The sequence below is a fragment of the Desmodus rotundus genome, chromosome 2 (assembly GCF_022682495.2).
Source record: "Desmodus rotundus isolate HL8 chromosome 2, HLdesRot8A.1, whole genome shotgun sequence".
NCBI lineage: Eukaryota > Metazoa > Chordata > Mammalia > Chiroptera > Phyllostomidae > Desmodus > Desmodus rotundus.
This window is the reverse complement of record NC_071388.1, coordinates 156,898,685-156,916,888: the sequence shown is the minus strand read 5'-3', so window position 1 is coordinate 156,916,888 and position 18,204 is coordinate 156,898,685. Positions and strand designations below refer to the sequence as shown.

General features: G+C 35.9%; 1 protein-coding gene across 8 annotated transcripts in view; it reads left to right on the top strand.

The window, feature by feature from the left end:
* The window catches only part of FASTKD1 (FAST kinase domains 1), a 56,831-nt gene that overhangs the window by 20,956 nt on the left and 17,671 nt on the right, over window positions 1-18,204 (top strand). For 4 of the 8 annotated variants that reach the window (XM_045187384.2, XM_071220666.1, XM_024579904.3 and 1 more), the window contains exons 2-7: window positions 2,021-2,536; window positions 5,518-5,586; window positions 12,415-12,540; window positions 14,485-14,883; window positions 16,605-16,715; window positions 17,996-18,127. In XM_045187384.2, the coding sequence (XP_045043319.2) occupies window positions 2,202-2,536; window positions 5,518-5,586; window positions 12,415-12,540; window positions 14,485-14,883; window positions 16,605-16,715; window positions 17,996-18,127 (1,172 nt within the window). In that variant the 5' untranslated portion in view covers window positions 2,021-2,201. Of the gene's footprint in view, window positions 1-789; window positions 1,197-2,020; window positions 2,537-5,517; window positions 5,587-8,322; window positions 8,494-12,414; window positions 12,541-14,484; window positions 14,884-16,604; window positions 16,716-17,995; window positions 18,128-18,204 lie in introns of those variants that run through there. The other 4 variants (XM_045187385.2, XM_071220668.1, XM_071220667.1 and 1 more) reach the window with 4 other exon arrangements.

The following is an 18,204-nucleotide window of genomic DNA, read 5'->3' as shown; positions in this document are numbered from 1 at the left end:
CTTTGGTTAAATATCTTCCCCAAGGTCACTTAGATGGGGCAGAGCTGGGGAGTTGACATCTTGATATTCTAACCATTGAGTTGCTTCCACTTTGAATTGTGGAGAGACTGGAGAATCTTGAAGATAATTTTGCTTTATGCAGTATTTTCAGTGTTACATGTGTGACCCAGACGGCCTTGGGTCAGGTTGCTGTACTAACTGCCACACAGTAGTCAATACTGTCTCATCTTTTTTTCTTGTGACCTTGGCATACACAGAGAGAGGGGTCTAAGGGTACTTTTAGTGTTGGTTTGTTGCTGTAATGAGGCTGTTCAAGTTGAAAAAGTCAAAATAACTAATGATTTATTCCAGCTTTACTAGTACTAGAGTAGTTTTTAAGTCTTTTTGAACCTAGCTTTTCTTATCCATAAAATGCAAACGATAATATCTACCTGTAAGTTTAGTTCAGAAAATTTAATGGCATAATATATTTTTAAAGTTCTTCGTAAAATGTTGCAGAAGTATTTGGATGACATGATTTTAATCCCAGCTTTTAAAAACATTATTTCTCAACTGGAAATGCAAACATTTATAATATATTTTTTAACAAGTTATTTTTCATAATTATATTTGGTTCATGTTTTGTTGCACCATGTGTTGTTACAGTACTTGATTGTTTCATATTTTCTGTTTTTTTATGCCGATATATTTCTTTCTATTATTTCATACCATCCATTAGAGCTGAAGCAAGTTAGTTAGAACCTACATGACAAAAGGACTACATACATTAATTATCTCGGTGCCACACAGGGCCGTCTGTCAGACATCTGAGGTCCTGATGGAGGCAGGTTGCTCACTCAGGTGAAGGCACCTGCAAATCCCATAGACTGTCCACCTGCCACCAATTTCCTCTCTTCAAGATGGCCAAGGATGCCCTACTTTCAAGTCATCCCTCAAGAGTCTGGAGCTCCGTGGGACCATTCTAGCCCCGGCAGAGGCCACAGAGAAAAGGACCCATATTTTCTTGTTGGACCTCTAATTATCTTGTTTATTGGTTAAAACCTATCTAAGGTCAAAAGTGACTAAATTGTTTGAGTTACTTTGGGGCATCAGGAGAAAGGAAAAAGAAATCCTGAAAGCATATATACTTATCCTTCTGAAAAAAATTTTTTATTGTGGTTCTGAATTAATGGCTGTTCTTTGTAGGAACTTTAAAGGTGATATATTTATTCATTTATTGAAAACACTTTTACTCTTTTATTTAAAAAGACAGTTCTGCTGTGGCCAGGTGGGTCACTGGTTGGAGTGTTGTCTTGCATGCACAAGAAAAGGTGGAGGGTTTGATCTCTTTGATTTCAGGTCAGGGCACAGACGTACGGAGGTTGTATCCCCAGTGGGGGCATGCAGGAGGGGAGGCTACTAATCTGTGTTTCTCTCTCACATTGATGATGTTTCATTGGGGCTCGCTCGCTCTCTGTCTCTTGTCTGTCTGTCTCTCTCTCTCTCTCTCCGACTCCCTCCACATACCCCTTCCTATCTCTTAAAAAAAAAATGTTTTGAATTTGGGATTTTTCTTCCTTTTGCTCTTATGGTCCAGTTTGAAAACTTTATGTAAGTGTTAGATGTAAAAAACATTTTTAAAATAATTATTTTAAATTATAGTTGACATGCAATATTGGTTTCAGGTGTACAACATAGTGTTTTGACATTTATGTACCTTATGAAGTGATCACTGCAATGACTTTAGTACCTATCTGTCACTGCACAAAGTTCTTATGGTATTATTGACTATATTTCCTAACAGATATTTGTAAATGGAATGCAGCAAGAAGCCTCATTTCCTGGACATTTAGTTTTGGATCAAGCCCTACTATCTAATTCACACTAAGAACAATGTCTCTAGGTAGTGCAAAAAAAAGCAAAACAAAAACAGCAACCAAACAAAACAACCCAAGAAAAACTTGTTACTTTCATTTGAATGTTAGAATTAATTTAATATTAATAATGTAAGTATAACCATCTTCAACTAATTCTTTTACAGAAACTGTATATTGGAATAGAATTTGGAGCCATCATAATGGAAGCAAAAAATATGAAGGAAAACCAGTTATTTTTATATCGGCATATTGTACCTGGCTACTAGTTGCAAATGGTTTTATTCACCCAAGAAAATTTGTGATATAAATGAAGATATCTTTTTTCTAGACTCAGTGTTTACGAATATGCTTCGTCTAAGAACTGTTTGTCCATTCTCCTGGAGAGTGTTTCATTTTCGACCCTTCAGTTGTGAATCATTAATTAGCCAGATGGATAAATGTAGAGATGAAGAGCAAGTTTTTGATCTTATTGAAAAAAACAAAGCCATACTTTCAGAAGAGCAAGTGGGATGTGCATTTAATATACTTTCACAGTTTCAAAAGCAGAAGACCAGCTCGTTAAAAAGTATTGAATGTATCAGAGACCATCCCCAGTTTCTTACTCTTTATAATTTAACTGTAAAGAAAATGGAATTTATGAATGATGATAATCTGGTGAATGTGTTGTACATCACAAGACAGTAAGTAATGTAATATATTTTTAGATTTTATAGAAATGATTACAGTTTATATTTTAATTTACTAAACATCTATTTAAGCCCTGGCTGGGTAGCTCAGTTGGTTAGTGTTGTCCTGATATGCCAAGGCTGTGGGTTTGATCCCTGGTCAGGGCACATATGAGAATCAATCAATGAATGCATAAATAAGTGAAACAACAAATCGATGTTTCTCTCTCGCTTCTTCTATCTAAAAATCAATTAAAATTAAACATCTATTTAAAATTGAAAACAATACTTTTTCCTTATAAGTAGTTTCCCTAATCTAATATTTTTAAGATGCTTAGAAGATATTGTTTGGTTTTGGTAATCATTTTATAATATTTGTATATGAAAACATGTACAACCTAAATATATAGTTTTTTTAAAGATTTTATTTATTGTTTGAAAGGGGAAGGGAGGGAGAAAGAGAGGGCGAGAAACATCAATGTGTGTGGTTGCTTCTCAAGTGTCCCCCACTGGGGACCTGGGCCACAACCCAGGCACTCACTCTGACCGGGGATTGAACCAGCAACCTCTCGGTTCTCAGGCCAGCACTCAATCCACTGAGCCACACCAACCAGGGCTAAATATGTAGTTTTTATTTGATAATCATACCTCACTAAAGCTGGGGAGAAGTTTAAAAAAGAAAGTTTACATTGTTTGCAAGGGAATCCAGCCTTCAGAAGAATTGAACTCCCTAAATAAAGGATTCAGTAGTTATATAAAGGGGAAAAAGCATGCAAAAGTTACAATTAGTCTTTTTTTAGTCTCATTGGTGGAAAAATAGCAGTTTTCTTACAGGACTATTCAACCTGCAAGGCTATTTAAGTAGTTAAAATTGCACAGAGATACAATTGTTTTTATTAGGGAGTCAGCATAGGCAAAGGCACTTAAGGCTTATTTTGGGGATTGATGTTAGACTAAAAGAAGTGGTTCTCCCTTTGTTTTTGGTGGTTTTTCTGAGATTGCAGTGTTTTTTCTCAGGTACATGAAGAGAACATGTGATGATGACAGGCAAAATACCTGGTTTGTTTTCTCAGTGGTCATGTTAGTTTGGAAAATGCTGACCCAGACAAAATTAAACAATCTTTATTGCAGGGCTCTTCAGAGCCATTAATATGCCAGTGTGTATTATGAATCTCTAAGTTGGGGCATTTTCCAAACTTACTTAATCACAGAACATTGGTTGAACACTTCACAGGACTGATTGGTGTGTGTCAGGCATAGATGGGGAAATGCTGCTTGGTAATAATTTGCCTAAAACTGCATTTCTGTGTTTCCTTCAAATCATATTTTGATTAAGGAAAGGATTTCAAGAGTAGAATATGATTGTGGCTCAGTTGTCCCACAAAGCAAAAGGTCAGTGGTTTGATTCCTGGTCAGGGCACATGCCTGGATTTTGGGTTTCGTTCCCATTCAGGGCGAGTACAGGAGGCAACCAATTGATGCTTCTCTCCCTCTCTCTCTGCTTCCCTTCCTCTCTAAAAATAAATAAAATCTTAAAAAGAAAGAATATAACTGTGTTTTCAAGTTTTCAAAACAAGATGTAGTTTGATTTTGCTCTATAACTCAACCTGAAATTCTTTGACTTTTAGGAGACAAAATAATACAGCCTTAACATTATAAAGATGTTGAAATTGGTTAAAAAGAGAAACTTTATACATATATAGTACATGTGGCTTAATTATATATGTAAAATATCCATTGTTACTGAAAGTATACTGGAACAGCAACTCTTATATGCTGCTGGTAGTACAATAGGTATCATGAACTGTATTATTTTTTAATTTAAATTTTATTTTTCAATTACAGTTTACATTCAATATTATTTTGTTTCAGCTTCAGACTCATATACTTTACGAAGTGTTTTCCCTGGTATTTTTCCAGTACCCACCTGGCATCATACACAGTTATTACAGTATTGTTGACTACAGTCATTATGCTCTAGTCTACATTCTTGTGACTGTTTAGTAACTACAAACTTGTACTTCTTAATCCCTTTGCCCCTTTCACTCAGCCCCCAGCCCCCTTCCCCACTGGTAACCACCACTCCGTTTTCTGTATCTATGAGTCTGTTTCTGTGTTGTTTGTTTATTTATTTAGTTCTTTAGATTCCACATATAAGATAAATCATATGGTATTTGTCTTTCTCAGACTGACTCATTCACTTAGCATAATAACCTCTAAGTCCGTCCATGCTGTGTATCATGAACTTTAAAACTACCGTTGGACCCAATAATTTTGCTTATAAGATTTATCCTAAGTAATCTGAGATATATATGAAGATTCTTATACATGGATATTCATCTCAGTGTTATTTATAATATTGAAAAATTAAAATCCAAATAGTAGATGAATGTTTCACCAAATGATACTATATTCACTTAATGGGATAATATAGTCAAAATCATGTTTTGAGGAATATATAATGACTTGTACAAATGCCCATAATATAATGTTAACTTACTGGAAAAGGCAGGATATAGAAATATAAAAGAAATGTGAGTATTTTATATGTGTGTAGGAAAAAATTGGAGAGAAGTGTTTCAAAGTAATGATGGTAGTAGCTATTTATGTGTAGCAGAGTTATAACTGATTTTTATTACCCTGTTTAAATTTTTCTTTATATTATAAACTTTATCCAATAGAAATATTTTTATAATGAGAGCAAAGTAATGTCATGTACTTTTAATATGAAATGCATCTTCGAACATTAATTGTTCAGTGGAGAGCATTGAAGTGAGCAGATAAAAGGGTAAGAGGGATGTGAGATAAAGTGTAGATGTTTATTAGATTGAACCGAGAAACAGAATGCTGAATTTGGAGCAGACCAGAAATAAGGACTGACTGTAGTAGTATAATAATGTAGGATTCACTTTTACAGTATAATTCTTACTACATGTATTTTTAATCATTTAGAAATGCATATGTATGGAAAATTATTTTCTCTTGTTTTTATTGAGGTTTGCTGTTGAGGCCCATGACCCATTAGTTGAAGCACTAGTGACTGAAGCATGGAGAAGACTGGAAAGGCAAGTACCCTGGGTTCTTCCTCTAAGATCAGGGCTATCTTTTTCAGGGTTAGCATAGTGAAATTTTGTAGGAAAAGAATAGGGAGTGTGTTTTTCCTTAAGAGAGAGAAAACAGTATTTCAAATGTTTCCTCTTTAAATTAAGAGTAGGGAACATAATGTGCTTTTTCACATTTATAGTCAAAGTATAAATGAGATAGAGTCAGCTATTCATGGACTGGCTTTTTAAAAAATATTTATTTTTATTTTTTGAAAGATATTTTGTTGATTATATTATTACAGTTGTCCCATTTTTTTCCTCCCCTTTATCCCCCTCTGCCCAGCACCCTCCCATCCTCTAGCATTTTGCCCCCTTAGTTCATGTCTATGGGTTGTACATGTAAGTTCTTTGGCTTCTCCATTTCCTATACTATTTTTACCCTCCCCTGTCTATGTTGTGCCTACGAGTTATGCTTCTTATTCCCTGAACCTTTTTCCCCCATTCCCTCCCACTCCCCACTGATAACCCTCCTTGTGATCTCTATTTCTGTGGTTCTGTTCCTGTTCTAGTTGTTAGCTTAGTTTTTGTTTTTTAGGTTCAGTTCTTGATAGTTGTGAGTTTGTTGTCATTTTACTGTTCATATTTTTGATCTTCTTCTTAGATAAGTCCCTTTAACATTTCATATAATAAGGGCTAAACTCCCTTAACTCGACCTTATCTGGGAAGCACTTTATCTGCCCTTCCATTCTAAATGATAGCTTTGCTGGATAGAGTAATCTTGGATGTAGGTCCTTGCCTTTCATGACTTGGAATACTTCTTTCCAGCCCCTTTTTGCCTGTAAGGTTTCTTTTGAGAAATCAGCTGATAGCCTTATGGGAACTCCTTTGTAAAGGAGACAGCAACTGTCTCCTTTCCTCTTGCTGCTTTTAAGATTCTCTCTTTATTGTTAATCTTGGGTAACTTGATGATGTGCCATAGTGTGTTCCTCTTTGGGTCCAATTTCTTTGGGACTCTCTGAGCTTCCTGGACTTCCTGGAAGTCTGTTTCCTTCACCAGACTGAGGAAGTTTTCCTTCATTATTTGTTCAGATAAGATTTAATTGCTTGCTCTTCCTCTTCTCCTTCTGGTACCCCTATGATTCACATGTTGGAACGTTTAAAGTTGTCCCAGAGGTTCCTCAGCCTCTCCTCATTTTTTGAATTCTTGTTTCTTAATTCTGTTCCACTTGAATGGTTATTTGTTCCTTTTGCTCCAAATTGTTAATTTGAGTCCCAGTTTCCTTCCCTTCACTGTTGGTTCCCTGTATATTTTGCTTTATTTCACTTTATATATCCTTCATTTCTTCCTTCATTTTGTGACCGAACTCAGTTCTGTGAGCATCCTGATTACCAGTGTTTTGAACTCTGCCTCTGATAGGTTATCTACCTCCTCTTCACTTAGTTCTTTTTTCTGGAGTTTTGATCTGTTCTTTCATTTGGGCCGTATTTCTTTGTCTCAGCATACCTGTTATGTTCTAAGGGGTGGAGCCTTAGGTATAGACCAGGGTGGGGCAACGTACCTTGCTGTGTTGTGGCACTGTATGTGGGGGAGGGATCAGAGGGAACAATGCTGTTTGCTGGGCTCTCCTCCCATTTTCTATCACTTCCCTTGCTTCCCACAAACAAATTGGGCCCTTTTGTTGCTGATTCCCAGGTGGGTGTGTTTATGTACTTTCTAGGAACTTATGTGTATCTCCAACACACTCTCCTGTGAGGCTGGGAGTTTTTTCCACTGACACAACCCCCACGGGATTTTACAGCCAGAGGTTTTGAGGCTTTATATCCCCACACTGGAACACTGGGTTGCACAGTTTGTCTTGCTCCATTGGTTGTTCCTCCTGGTTATCTGCACGTGAATGTGGGAAGTCGTGCCTGTTAGCTGCCGCCTGGCCCACCCTGTCCACTGCCTTGCTGGGTGTCCTTTCTGCCCTGGCTTCCTGTCTCTGACCCTCCTACCAGTCTGGATGAATGTTTCTTTAAATCCTTGGCTGTTGGACTTCCTTGCAGTTTGATTTTCTGGAAGTTCTGGTTGTTTTTTGTTTTTAAATTGGTGTTTATCCTTCTTTTGGTTGTGGGAGGAGGCAAAGTGTTTCTACCTATGCCTCCATCTTGGCTGGAATCCAAATTTCTTTTTAATCCAAGGATTTGTTTATTGATTTTAGAAAGAGTAGAAGGGGTGAGGAGAGAGAGAGAGGGAGAGAAACATCGATTGGTTGCCTTCCAACCAATTGTGTCCCCTCCGAGCACGAATCTGCAATCTATGTATGTGCCCTGACCAGGGATCAAACCTGCAACCTTTTGGTGTACTGGATGACAGTCCAACCACTGAGCCACCTGGCCAAGGCCATGAACTTGCATTTTTTTATCTTCTTTTTTGGAAGAGTTCTGCTTCAGACAGAAAAGATTCTCTGAGTAATAGGCAGTCAGTTAAAACCTAGAAGTTCATGACCCATAAAAAGAGAAAAAGAATATAGCGGTTTACTAGAAAGAAGACACGTTAACCGTCTATCTCTCTTTCGTTATGGAGAGGCAGTGAACAGAGCTCATAGATGATTTAGAAGCTTTCTGGTGCATTGCTATGAATAGTATCAATTCAGATTTATTTCCTAATCTATAAACTCCGCTCTTTTCAGTGAATTGTAATTAATAATCATCTAAATAATGTGAAATTTGTTCACGGTACTTTTAAAAATATTTTATTTATTTATTTTTAGACAGGGGAAGGGAAGGAGAAATAGAGAGAGAGAAACATCAATCTGTTGCATCTTGCATGTGCCCTGACTGGGGGCTGAACGCGCAACCCAGGCATGTTCCCCAACTGAGAATGGAACCCTCACTCTGCTGGAGGACACCCAGCCAACTGAGCCACACTCGACAGGGCTGTTCAGGGTATTTTTTTTTAAGATTTAAAAAAATGATTATTTATTTATTTATTTTTAGAGAGAGGGGAAGGGAGGGAGAAAGAGAGGGAGAGAACCATTAATGTGTAGTTGCCTCTCATGTGCTCCCCCCACTCCTCCACTGGGGACCTGGCTCACAACCCAGGCATGTGCCCTTACGGGGAATCAAAACGTCCACCTTTGGTTTGCAGGCCAACACTCAATCCACTGAGCCACACCAGCCAGTGCTTATTTTTTTGTAATACAAAGTTATACAAATTTTAAAACTTTAATTTGTATTTCATATATAGAATTTCTAAGACTCAAAGAATAAGCATTAATTTATGATTTTTTAATAGTCTCTGTGCCCTGTGATGTTAATTTTTTTTACTATAATAGCTATTAATTGATGATTTTGTTAAATTTATGAATTTGTGTTACATAAATATAATTTGGAATGATTCAAATAGGATAGATTATTATGATTGCACTATGTGATGGATCTTAATAAGGATAATAACATATACTTGAAATTCAAATGGAAGATTTTAAATATTTATAAAAATAAAGAGATTAATTTAATGAACTCCCATGTGCCTACCCATCATCCAGCTTATCCAATTACCAAGATATAGCAGTCTTGCTTTATCTATATCACCTCCCATTCCCTATCTCCCTTCAGTATATATATATATTTTTAAATTAAATTTTATTGAGTATACTATTATAGTTGTCCTGATTTTTTCCTCTTTGCCTCCCCTCCCCCCAGCATCCCGTACCCCTTCAGGCAATCCCCCCACCATTGTTCATGACATGGGCCATGAGTGTAAGTTCTTTGGCTACCCTATTTCCTCTACTGTACTTTACCTCCCCATGGCTATTCTGTAACTACCTATTTGTACTTCTTAATCCCCTCTTTACCCATTCTCCCCTTCCACCCTCCGATCTGGCAACCTTCTTGTAACTAACTATTTTTCTCTCACTTTTAAGAGTCTCTCTTTATCTTTAATCTTTGGCCTTTTAAGAATGAGGTGTCTTGGAGTGGGTCTCTTTGCGTCCATCATAATTGGGACTCTGTACTTCCTAGACTTGCATGTATATTTCCTTCACCAAATTAGGGAAGTTTTCTTTCACTATTTTTTTCGGATAGATTTCCAATTTCTTGCTCTTTCTCTTCTCCTTGTGGCACCCCTATGAGATGAATGTTGGAAATCTTCAAGTTGTCCCAGAGGCTGTTTATACTATTCTCATTTTTTTGGATTCTTTTTTCTTGTTCTGTGTGGTTGTTTTTTCTTCCTTATTTTCCATATCATTGATTTGATTCTTGGCTTCATTCATTCTACTGTTGTTTCCCAGTAAATTGTTCTTTATTTCAGTTAGTGTATCCTTTATTTCTGACTGGATCTTTTTTATGCTGCTGAGGTTCTCACTAAGTTGCTTGAGCATCCTTATAACCAGTGTTTTGAACTCTGCATCTGATAGACTGCTTCTCTCCATTTTGTTTAGCTCTTTTTCTGGAGTTTTAATCTGTTCTTCCATTTGGGCTATGTTTCTTTGTCTCCTTGTTTTGGCAGCCTCCCTGTGTTTGTTTGTATGTATTAGGTAGAGCTGCTTTGACTCCATGTCTTGGTATTGTGGCCTAATATAATAGATGTCCTGTAGGATCCAGCGGCACAGCCTCCCCTATCACACAAGCTTGGTACTTGCAGTGTGCTCTTTGTATGGTCTGGGTACACCCTCCTCTTGTAGTTGAGCCTTGGTTGATGTTGGCAGATCAATAGAAGGGATTTACCCAGGCCAGTCAGCTGAAAGGACTGGCTGTGACCACTGACCACCAACCTCTGCCTTCTCTAAAGGATCAGCTGTGCAGGGGCAGGGTGGTGGTGCTCCACTGTGGTCTGTAGCTGTCCACTAGGTGCGTTGGCCCTGGGGTTTCCAAGGTAATGCAGGCCAAGGGGACCCCTCACCTGTGTTTTGCCTGGGGCACCCTGCCTGAGCTGTAAATCAATTCGAGATGACTGCTACTTGTGCTGGGCTTGGAGATTCCCAGGTGAAGCCAAACTGTGACTCTAGTCTGGGCTCACTGAAGCCAGCTGTTTCTTTTTTTATAGGATTTAGGAGCTAAGACCAGCCATTCATATGGAAAAGCAGCTTGGTTGGTCATGTAAGTTGGATGAGGTGGGTCACACAGTGTTAGCCAGGGTGATAGAGTCTCAGATATGGCACCAGTCCATGGGCTCTATGGGGGGAGGGCTCAGCAATGGGACAATGTCTTCTGCTCACCTTCATGCCAGACACTTCAGTCTCTCCCTGTATACCACTGGCCACTAGTGCCTTTCAAGCTGCCACCCCAGTGCTGGAGCTCAGAGGGAGTGAGTCTGAGTAGGTGAGTCTGTGTGTGGGTTCTCCAAGAGGAACTGCTTAGGGCTCTAGCAGATTCCACCACTGACTCAATCCCTACTGGTTTTCACAGCCAGAAGTTGTAGGGACTTATCTTCCTGGCACTGGAACCCTGGGTGGGGGTCCTGGTGTTGTTCTGGGACTGCTCACTCAGATATCCCTCCTGAATTTTTATCCGTGTGGGTGGGGGGCCATCCTGTTCTGCATCTGAGCCCCTCCTACCAGTCTTGATGGATGTGGTTTCTTCAATTCTGTAGTTGTCAGACTTCCATTTAACTCTATTGCAGACATTCCCGAGTGATGATTGTTCTGTATTTTAGTCGTACTTTTGGTGTGGTGCAAAGAGGGGAACCATGTCTGCCTATGTCACCATGGTGACCGGAAGCCAGTATATTGTAAATTGTTGTATCATTTCATCTGTAAAAGCTCAGTATATATTTTTAAGAGATAAGTACTCTTTTAAATATATATATTATCACAATACCATTATAATACTAAGAAAATGAATAATAATGCCTTAATATCACCTAATACCTGTTTTGTATTCAAATTTTTTTCATTGTTCTATAAAGGTCTTTATAGGTGATATATTTAAATTAGTATCCAAAGAAAGTCCACACATTACATTTGGTGGCTTTGTCTCAAGTTTTTCCCTTTCTGTAATTAAACATTTGATTGAAGAATATCATATAAAATTCCACCAATCATAAATGTTCAGCTTGATGAATTTTCACATACTGAGCACTTCTGTGCAATAGCAGGTGACCAATGAACACCAAAACTTCCTTTTATGCGCTCTTCCCGTCAGGTCCCCTCACCCCAAGAGTAACCACTGTCTTGACTTCTCATGTGTTAGTTTTGTAAAAATAGAAATGGAATCCTGTAGTATGTACTCATACCTAGTTTAGTTCACTCAGGATATTTTAAAGAGTCATCCATGATGTTGTATGATTCAATAGTTTGTTATTTCTTGTGGTGTGGTATTCTATAAATCTGTGCAACTTATCCATTGTGCTCCTAATGGACATTGAGATTATTTGCAGGTTTTTGCTATTATGTATCATGCTCCTGTGAACTTCAAATGTTTATCTTTTAGTGAATTTGAAGTCTTTTAACATCAACAGTTCTCCTTTTCTCACTTTCACCTTGCCATTTACTTGTTGAAGAAGTAAGGTCATTTTTCCCTATAGAAAATTCTGAAGTTTTTTGTAGCATTGTTGTAGTAATGTTTGTTTTTTAATATACAATCTCAATTGGGACTGTTCTGTCACCTTAAAAAATAAGTAAATAATTCAAATAATTTTGAGTAATTTTTCCCTTTTTAAAATCTTCTACTAGTATCTAACTTTTTAAAACTGTTAGCATGGGTTACCTTTATAATAACAAATAATCAACATTTTAGAACATTTCATTCTAAAGTAGTAATGTACTTGTGTTAGTAGTAATAGTATTTTTATTGATTTTTATTGTACAACATTTTTATGTTTTAAGTGAAAGTAAATACTAATGATCTCTGTGTATTTCTTCATAGGTTTGATATTCATGTGCTGTCAAAATTTTCCTCTTGCCTAGAAGATCAACACTTACATTTTAGTCCGTTAATGGGGAAAATAGCTGATATTGTAAATAGGAACTTGGAAACCATACAGGACTTAAGGTAAATTTATTTAGAAGCTTTGTGTTGTGGTGGAAATATTCTGGGCTTTGGAATATTTCCACACACGCTTAGTTTGGTCATTTCCTTGTCATGTGACTTTAACTTCTTGGGACGTTTACTATCTTCATTTATAAAATAGGTATAGTAGTGTATCTATTTTGCATTGTTGCTGTGGGAATTAGAGATAAAGTATTTGAAGTATAACACAATATTGTTGAAAGTTTTGAGATTTTACCTTCCTGGCAAACTAAGAAGTTACCTGTCTCCCTTATGGCCTCATCTAACCTTAATTACCTCCCTAAAGGCTCTATCTCCAACTATAGTTACATTTTGGGTGGGGCTTTAACATACCAATTTTTAGGGGACACAGGTCAGTCCATAACATACCTATGTTCATAGCAGTATTAGTCACGATTGCCAAAAGATTTGGAAACGACCTGTCTATTAACAGATGAATGGACAATCAATATGTGGCACATAAATACCATGGAATATTATTCAGCCTTAACACGAAGGGAAATTCTGACACCTGCTACAACATGTGTGATCCGCGCAGTGAAATAAGCCAGACACAAAAGGGCAAATACTGCATGATGCCGCTTAATAGGAGTTACCTAGAGCAGTCAGTCATTGAGACAGAGGGTAGAGTGTCTGGTTCCTGCGGTTGGGAGGGGAGGAAAACGGAGGGTCACTATTTCATCAGTAAGGAGTTTTAGTTTGAGAAGATGAAAATATTCTGCAGGTGGATGGTGGTGATGGTTGCACAGCAATGTGAATGTACTTAATACCACTTAACTTAAACTTAAAAATGTTTAAAATGGTAAATTTTATATTTTGTGTATTTCATGCCCACAGGAAAGTAGCTTGTAAAAGCAGACAATAAAAATTGTAAATTATGTTAACTTTTAAAAATTCTTGAAGTCCTCTGAGAATCTAAAAAAATCTTTGGACATTTTCCCACTCCAAACTGCAGTTACAAATACATTAAAAAAAAATCATTTCTGGGGTCTTTATGGTTAAACTAAATAGCAGTGTTAGGTTACTAGTTAATGTTAATATTAACATTAAACATTTTGATTAGAGAAGCCAGAGCATTGTACAACTGGGTCTTTAAAAATAGATTTATTTTATAGAAAAGATTAAAGAAATTTTGATACAAAAATAATGTAAAAGTTCCATTACGCTAATGGTTGAGATAGTTTCAGATTTATATTTTTGTCTTTTTTGTATTGTTTTCTGTTATCATCCCCAATTATTTGTTATATGTTTTTTTCCATTTTGCATTCTTTATTCATTATGAATTCATTCTTGTATTTGTGGTTTTCTGATTTTTGTATTATGTAAAAACTCATTTGAAAGCAGGGACCTCACTTTTGTAATTTTGGTTTCTTCCAAGTGCCCAGAAGAGTGATTTATGTTCTTTAAAAATATTTATTGAGTGAATATATAGTAAATGCTACTTTATGTTTGGTATTGCCTGTCATATTAATATCAATCTAGCATGAAACATTAAAAATATAAAATTATTAGTGAGGTATTTTGCTAAGATTTTATTATTAAATTACAGATACACAGAGAAAGGAGTAATAAAGTGAAATGCTACTAAAAATATAAAATGAGACTTTTCATGTTACATTCATGGGCTGTTTGGTCCAGTGATTTCTAAGTAAATTACACTAAAATATTTTCCTTCAAAGCAGATACCTGTAGAATGAGATATTATACATACTCAATAAAGAATATTATTTCAATGCTTTTTTTGTCTGAAGGGGTTCAATTACTGGGAGATCTTAGTCATGTCCTACTAGTATTTAAAAGAAAAATTTTGTGGTATAAAACTCATAATATTTTTACTAGTTCCTTTCTATATCTATTCTTTTAGTCTTAGAATTGTTCATGATTCTTAAATAATGTGAAAATCTTTGCATCTTTTTCCTTTTTCAGGTCCTTGTCTGTTTTGATGGTCAGCATATCTTCTTTAATATCAAAATGTTTTCAAGAACAATTAGTGAACAAAACAGAACATCTTTTTGACACCATAGATTCTTCCCAGGTCAACATTGCAAGAAGAATAGTACAGTTTCTTCGAAATATTAAATATAGTTATTACCCACTATTAGAAAGATGTAATAAGATATTTTTAAGCAATATGAACAACCTTGATTTGGACTCAATCAGTAAAATACTCAGTCTATACCGTTCTCTACAGTTCCGTAATTTTGAATTTATGTTAATGGCCAAAAAGAGGCTAACTGAAATGATTCCCCTGTTTGATCACCCTGCTAGCTTTGTGAAATTGTTTGTAGCATTGGGACCCATGGCAGGACCTGAAGAAAAGACACAGTAAGTTTAGCTAAAAATGCTCTATTTTTCTGTGGAGAATATATAAAGTCTTCAAGCTTAAATCTTCCTGCAGTTCTGGGAGGCACAAAAATCAACCCATTCAACCAGGGAATGGGAAATAATCTTACATGCTCGCTTCATGATTCTTTCTCTGTGAGTATTCTAATTTATACCTCAAACTTATTCTGCTATTGTGTTCTGAAACGGGGCCAGTAACCCCCTGGTGGTCAACACAGCAGTGGATGGGGGAGAACACCATTTAAATGGGGTTTTTTTTTCATTTCTTTTTTCTTTATTATTGACTTTTTGGGGACCACTTAAATGTTTTTATTCTCTGTTCCTAGGCCATGAGACTGGCTTTAACACAAGTATAAGACTCCCGAACCCAGTGCAGGCTGTGGACTATTGAGGATTATAATAGCCATTAACAATGGACCATTTTTTGCTTTGGCTTCACATTCATCATCAAAATCACTTACTATGCACATTGGCATATATTCTCATGCCACATTTGAGTGAATCTAATCATTCTCCCATGTCTGAAGAATTTCCAGTATTTCCTGATATTAATGTTGATGGAAATTTTAGGGATATAAAGATGAGCAAATACTATCTATGTATGTGATTACTGATATGAGCAAACTCCTAAGTACTATTAGTTAAGTAGGGGTTCCAGAGAATTGCGTAATAGAAGTATCTGCATCATTACTCTGTTAGCCAATACTTCATGGAGAGTTTTATTTTTAAGAATGCTTTGAATAATATTTGAAGAAATTTAAGGGTATAGTTTAAGAGACAGTATCAAGATGAGATCATGATTATTTAAAAAAATTTTATTGAAATCTCTTTTTTTTGTCACTAAGTACTGTTAAAATCTCATGCTAAAGCAGTGCAAAAGTTGAATTTAACTGGGTCCCTGCCTTCAAAGATTTTATAGTCTAATTGGGAGGAGAAATATATAATTGAAATATGTAAATACAGTGATACTGCAATATAGTTTATGATTAAGTATTCAAATTAATGATTCAGATAGTGCTGTGGGCAGACAGAAAAGTGAGGAAAATGTGGGCTACAGTGGCTAGGAAAAGCTGTTAGAAGCTGGGTTTGAAATGTTTGATGAGGCTGCTGAAAGAGAAGGTGTGGAGTAGTGTGAGTAGAAAATGAGTTTATCCTGTGTTCAGATTTCATGTTTTGGGCTTGTCTTCTAAAAGACGTAGATTTAAATGCTTTTTATTACTATGCTACTTTGGATGGTTTCAAAGTGGACCATCTTTATAAATTTTCAGTTTATAGGGTTACAGCAGCTACTTAGTATATAAGATTTCTGTTAATGTGCAGATATATTGACCTCCTGATCAAATCGTACTCATTAAAAAAAATTGGGATGTTGTTAGAATGCCAGTTAATTCTTTAGTTTTCTAGTACTGAATAATTTCGCTGAATTACTGTATTTTGTTACCATTCTAACCTTATCTAATTTGGAAATCAGTTTAAAAAACTTGTCTATTTTTAAAGATAGTTTAAGATTAGATTATACTGAGGCCTTAATTACTTTGAAAAAAAAAGTATTTTTATTTGATTTTGAAACTATGTACATATTTGAATTCAGTTTTTCTCCATATTATTTATTTTCTGTTTGTTACCTAAGGACTGTTACTTAATTTTTTTTAATAAACTAATTATCAGTTTTTCAACATAAAAATATTTTTCTTTGCTTATAGACTTGAATCAACTATATTACTGATGTCAGAGGAGCTGACTGGCCAGCAGGCCCTGGCAGTGATGGGAGCAATGGGAGAGATGGAAACCAGAAATTCACATCTGATTAAAAAGTAGTCCTTCCTGAAATTCATGCTGTTAAGTTAATTGTAATTTACAAGTAGCTATGTTTTTGAGGGAAAATTACGTTTTCCCCCCTATAATCTAGCAGTTGGTTTTGCAGAAATGAAGAATTAACATGTAAGGTATTATTTAGTTCCAAAAAAGGTTGTTTTTCAAAATAGAGATTCTAAAGTTGTTCATGGCCTTTTTCATTTCATTTGCTACTGTTGTTATTCTCAAGCAGAGCATCATAATCTAGGAAAGTGGAGAGCATAGAGCAGGACCCTCCTTTTCAGTAGGACACTTTCTGCTCAACAGTTAACGTGCCTGTGAGCTTGAATTGCTTCACACCACAGCTGTTACCTTGAAATCATACTGCCATATCGGGACTTCTTGTTAACCTGAAATTTAAGACGGAGAATTTTCATAGTTCAGTTTATATGTAGGGTCTGGCAGAAGTAATGGCTGCTCGAATGTGGTTGGTAGGGTAATAATATGGGTGTAATAATTTATAGTTTTAATTTGAACATTTCACCTAAAATGTCATATGGTGTGCTTGAGCATGATATTTATGTTACAGAATTACATGCTTATGATTTTATCATTTAAAAAGGGAGTTATTTGTGTGACATCTTGTATATGTAACTTTTTAATATCATCATATATTCCTTGTTAAAAATATTCCTTCTGCCCTATTCCTTCAACTTACTGTTTCTTAGCCTTTCCCATTGCTTTTAAGCACCTGTATTAGAGGGCCAGTAGATTTAAGGAAGAAAATTAATTCAGTTTTGCTAATTGTTAGTAACTCTTGGTAATGAGTTTTTTGGGGGGAGGATATGGAATTTGATGGCTCTGTTCTGTGAGATTTTTTTATTTAGGAAGTAAACCTGTGCTTTTCTCTCTTCTTACTACTGATATTTAAATATTTGATTCACACTTCATTGATAGCTCTTACCTCATTCTATTTTGTTACATTTCTATCACCATCTTTTTAATATTAATTTATTTTCCAGTTACATTTGATATGCAATATTATTAGTTTCAGGTGTACAGCATAATGGTTAGACACCTAACTTATGAAGTGATAACCCCCTCCCCGCCAATAAGTCTAGTACCACCTGGCAACATTTCTATCACCATCTCGAACAGTTCTTCAAGAACAGAAAACCCTGTCTCATTCATCGCTGTTTCTCTAGCACAGAGCATGTCTGGCGTGGAAGGAGCTCCTTAGTAAATGTTAATAAATAAATGAGTGAACTGGTTATAATATATGTTTTATCATTCTTTTTAGAATTGCTTCAATTCTTCATAAGAATTTGGGTAATTATAAACCAGTAGAGTTATTGAAGATAACTCAAGCATTGATTTGTCTGCATTTCCAAAGTAAAGAGCTTTTTGTGAGACTTAGAGAATTACTGCTGAGGTAAGATTAAAGTAGAATTGTTTGTTGAGTCTTTCAAGTTGTAGTCTAGTTTTGTTTAATTATGAAAGAGTTGTGGA